The sequence below is a fragment of the Frankliniella occidentalis genome, unplaced genomic scaffold, assembly GCF_000697945.3.
Source record: "Frankliniella occidentalis isolate FOCC.00 unplaced genomic scaffold, Focc_3.1 Scaffold3107, whole genome shotgun sequence".
In the NCBI taxonomy this organism is placed as follows: domain Eukaryota; kingdom Metazoa; phylum Arthropoda; class Insecta; order Thysanoptera; family Thripidae; genus Frankliniella; species Frankliniella occidentalis.
The window spans coordinates 1-4,540 of NW_026270174.1; the positions used below are offsets into that span (position 1 = coordinate 1).

General features: G+C 60.6%; 1 protein-coding gene across 2 annotated transcripts; it reads right to left on the reverse strand.

The window, feature by feature from the left end:
* Positions 1-62: 62 nt before the first annotated feature.
* Positions 63-3,841, reverse strand: LOC113207327 (uncharacterized). Of its 2 annotated transcripts, none has more exons than XM_026423844.1 (2): positions 3,128-3,841; positions 63-2,102 (listed from the first exon to the last, which is right to left on the reverse strand). In XM_026423844.1, exons 1-2 carry the CDS (start codon positions 3,780-3,782, stop codon positions 1,789-1,791), a joined length of 969 nt encoding a protein of 322 aa, XP_026279629.1. In that variant the 5' UTR covers positions 3,783-3,841; the 3' UTR covers positions 63-1,788. The 2 variants fall into 2 exon arrangements, with proteins under 2 accessions (XP_026279629.1, XP_026279630.1); XM_026423845.2 differs by having other exon boundaries at positions 2,035-2,336.
* Positions 3,842-4,540: the final 699 nt, after the last annotated feature.

Sequence of the window (4,540 nt, forward strand, 5' to 3'; positions counted from 1 at the left end):
ACAAAGCAACAAAAATAATTTAAACATATACACGTTCTTCAATAAATAAAATAAATTAACACATTGACTAAACATTGGCAAGATAGAATTTCAGAGAAACAAGTTTACACAGGCGGAGGGAAAAGTTACTGCGTAAACACCTGAAGTACAGAGGGATAGGGCGGGAAGGACGAAAGGTCAAGAGCACAAAGTATTCGACTCGGCAAGACTTCCGAGACGAATCTAGACAGATTTGTGACGTTCAAATCTGTTCGAATCAGTCAAAAATATTCTACGTCTCGTCCGAACCAGAAAATAAAAATACGTCATCTGGTCGCACAAGTCAGTCAGAAAGTTGCCTTCCCTAAAGAAGGTAACTCAGTCCGTTTGGCAGCGGGTATAGAATCCGTCAGGGGGTTTATGGTTGGTCGTAGTCTGAGCGGACTCGTGTCCTGATCACAGAATGAAGTCCGGAGTTATTGGGGTGCTGATGGGGATCTGGACGTTTGTCTATCTGCGGGGTGTATCGGGGGCGGGGGTAGGGGCGGGTCCATACCGCTGTGCAGGTCGGGCGACTCAGCACGCCAGGGTTTGCGATCGGCCGGCAAACCGGGGGAGGCTCCTCCAGCATGGGACTGAGCGCCGAGAAGAAACTGGGGACGCGGGCCGATGCCAACCCAAACGACAAGACGATGCAGTTTCCGTTCCACAAGTTGGCAGCGACTCGCGGCCCTGCGGCCCTGCTATACACGTGCGTCCCTCCGCAGCCCTCGACCCCGTGCACCCAAGTAGTCAGCAGCAGTCAGGTACGTCATTCTGTGGTATCGGATGGGACAAGAACGAAGGGGGTGGCGTCGCCGGGGGTAACGTTCAACCAGTTCAGTGGGGGTCGTTGGAGGCGAGACAGAGAGAAAGAGAGAGAGAGAGATAGAGAGAGAGGGAGGTGGAGAGAAATGGAGAGGGGTATCGAGTGGCACACAAACCCAGCGAGGGGGATAGAGAGAGCGGCTGGAGATGAGGACGGTGTTGGCCACGCTCCGCACTACTCTCCGCGCCCAATTAATCGCGGGTGCGTTCTGCTTTGCTGGGCGGCGCGGCCGCGTCTTATCGGACGGCGGTGGTCAGTCACAGGCGAAGTGTGCCGTGCCGCGGCGTGCCGTGCTGGGCCCCGCGGGCGCGTTCCGCAGCCGAGCCCGTTCCGCACACACGGCCCACGCGCCCGGGGGGCGGGGCCCCGCGCAGCTATACGCGCCTAGCCGCCCGCAGGTTCCTTACCGTTTCTGACCGCCGCGCGCGCAAGTCCGTCCGGATGTGTGCCGCGACGCGCGCGAGCGAAATTGCGAACGCGCCCAGTGCAGCGAGCGTGGCGAGATAGGGGCGCGTTCGAGAACGAGTTGTCCGCCGTCAGGAGTGGACGGCGGGGGGGATACAGAGACTAGGATGGCGTTCTCGAACGCGCCCTGAGAGAGAAACAATGGCGCGACTGGAATCATCATCATCATCATCATCAACATCTGGCCAGCCAGATGCGATGCGCAGGCCCCAGAGGCACGCACACTGCGGGGAAAAACAGATTACGAATCGATTAGAGAGAAAAGAAAGTATGGAGATCTCTTCAGGAGAGAGACTCGTAGAATAGCGGGACTAGACAGCGAGCAGGGACTTCTTCTCGTCCTCTTGCAGCGGAGCAGCGCGGCGCGCGTAGAGGAGCCCCTTCCTCCTGCTTCTCGTGGCCTCGGGGGCGTCCTCCTCCTCGGCCGGTCACCATCGCCCTGCCCTCTACTCTCTGAACGCCTCTCCGCTCTGCCTCTAGGACCTCCTGGTGGCAGGGCGCTGGATCTGGCCGCGGTAGGCGAGGGAGTCACCGTCGTTGGCGTCCAGCGAGCGGCCGTGGTTGGGCACGTTGAACACTTCGACCTGGCTGCCGCTGTGGCCACCATGGCCGCCGCTGAACAGCTTCTTGATGGCCACGACGCCAGAGAGGAGGAGGGCGATCTTGGACACCATCAGGGCCTTGCCGGCGAGCAGGGCCAGCCCCGTGAAGGCCATAGCCACCATGGAGGAGGCCACCAGCTTGCCGAGAAGCAGATAGGGAAGGAGGTCCTTCTTCTTGATGCCTCGCTCTGCAAGAGGGACAGAGAGAGAGAAGGCTTAGGGACCCGGTTGGGTTAGATTGGGCTAGAGCGTTAGCTTCTTGAGCGCCACGAAGCCGGAGATGAGGAGAGCGGTCTTGGCCACCATCATAGCCTTGACCGCGAGGATGGTGAGAGCCTTGGCGGCGGTCACCACCATGGAGGAGGCCACCAGTTTGCTGAGGAGCAGGTAGGGTAGGAGGTTCTTCTTCTTAATGCCTCGCTCTGCAAGAGGGACAGAGAGAGGGGATGCAATGTGGTAACGTTCCCTCGAGAGGAAAGAGGACAGAGGATAGGAAGGGGCGAAGGAGTGTCGAAGCAAAAAAGAAACACTGATGCACCTGGCATGGAGTTAACTAGCAAACTATCAGACCGGTTAGCCCTTTCCCCCATCTTACTGAGACTAAACATTTTTCAGGCGTGATAAACATCTTTAAGAAGTGTGCACATGTAACTACGATGGAACAAGAAAATGAGTGGCGGTGCTGCTCTGATTTGCATATCACACTGTTTAGCTTTCTCTAACGCAACGCCACGCGCCACGCGTCCTAAAATCTATTATCTGGCAAAGTCATCAAGCGAGAGGAGCAGTCTAGCGGTGATCGTATGATCTCACCCACCATCCACATTCAGTTGGAAAGTGTCGCCAGCGGAGCGCGACATGCAGGGGACAGAGACCCCCCCCCCCCTTCCCCTCTTAGCCGGACACGCGTGATGCTTCCAAAAATGCCAATAAACACATGGTCGTGACTTCGAACAACAGGCGCAGATTTTTGACAGACCACCTACTATTCAAGAAATTGACCAATCCTCCTTCATCTTAATTGGAATTCTGATTTTTTAAGGCTTGGAATTAATCAAAATATAATATTACTAATTTTCATCTAAGCGATTGGGATTTGCCTCACTGGAAAACTGTAGCAAACCCACCACACACGGCACACTGTCGTTAATCAACAAAAGAAGTGTGCAAAGGAAAGGTCATGCAATGTCATCAGCGTAGCCTAGACACTCACCTTCACCCTGCTCGGCGAGGTTGAAACGGAGGGCGTGGGTCTGGACGAAGCCAAGGACTCTGTCGAGCAGCATCTGGTCCAGCTTGGAGTCGCGCTGGTTCAGATCGCGGGGCAGGCTGGCCTCGAGTTCGGCCTCGTTGACGGGGGCCTTGGCGGCGCCGGAGTCCCTGGCGGTGCGGACGAGAGCGAGGCCGCCGGGCAGCGCCAGGTTGTCCTTGGTGGCGGCGCGGTCCAGGAAAGTGAGGGCCTTGCCCTTGAGGCAGGTGGTGGTGTCGTCTCGGGCCGCGCAGTCGTCCCAAACCTTGCCGACGACTCTCATCTCGGCGGACGGCATCAGCCAGCTGAACCAGCTATCCTCGTCGCCGACCTCGTTCTGGGCAGCGGCGCGCGCCTCGGGGCCGTCGTCTTGATCGGCGGCCTCCTCGACGTCCTCGTCCTCCTCCTGCTTGGCCGGGGCCGGGGTCGCTGCCCGCGCCACGGGGGCGACTCGGTTGCTGGCGGGTGACGCGACGGAGTAGCTCCGCCTCGCCATGGAGGCCGAGGCGCCGAAGGCTCGGCTCTGGCTGGAGGGCGCCCAGCCGTCTGACGGTGCGCCGGCCGCCAGGGCCGCGACGGCCACCACCACCCCGAGGAGCACACTCACTGACGAGAACATGTTCGCACTACACTACACTGCACTGCTGCTGCTCTGCACTGCTGCTGTTGCACTCCTGGCGCTAGGCTCACTCTGCCGGTCCGCAGCCGCCCCTTCGCTTATATACGGGGCCCCGGGGCCCCGGGCCCCCCGCCCCGCCAACGAGATTTGACATGTGGGGCGTGAAAATTCCCTTTTGCTTTTCCCCTCCCGGCGGCATGCCGGCCGGCTGGCCGCGAGGCGGTAGCGGCGGCCCGGGCAGATGCTCCCGCTGTACGGCTGCTACCGTTGCTACCGCCGCTACCGCCGGCGACGGGCCGCGGTGGGTGGTGGGCACCCGCTGCACCCGCGGAGCTGAGCCCTCCCCTCCCCTCCCCGCTCCCCGCCGGTACCGGGAAGGGGCTTGGGTCCGCGGGTGCAGTGCATGCACGCCCAGCTCCGTGTCTGCCGGCCATCCTCCGGCGGCGGCCGCAGACGCGCGGGGCGCCGTCTAGTAAGAGAAGAACCATAGGCATCGTGGATCCTGATGGCCCGACCCTTGGCCCTGCGAAGCTTCGTCTCGGACAAGAAAGGCGTATGACTTTGGAGTGCCGTATCAGTGCAGCACGTGCGGCGGGCGGCCGAGCGCCAGCCGAGCGCCGTGCGCGGCGGAGGGTAGGCCAGCCCGCCACACTCGCGTGTGTTACGGCGCTGCCCGGCCGCCGGGCGTCAGCAGGGTCCACCAGCGGCCTCTGCTTGGACGCGGCCACCTCGGAGGCGCGGAGGACCGGGCGGGGGGG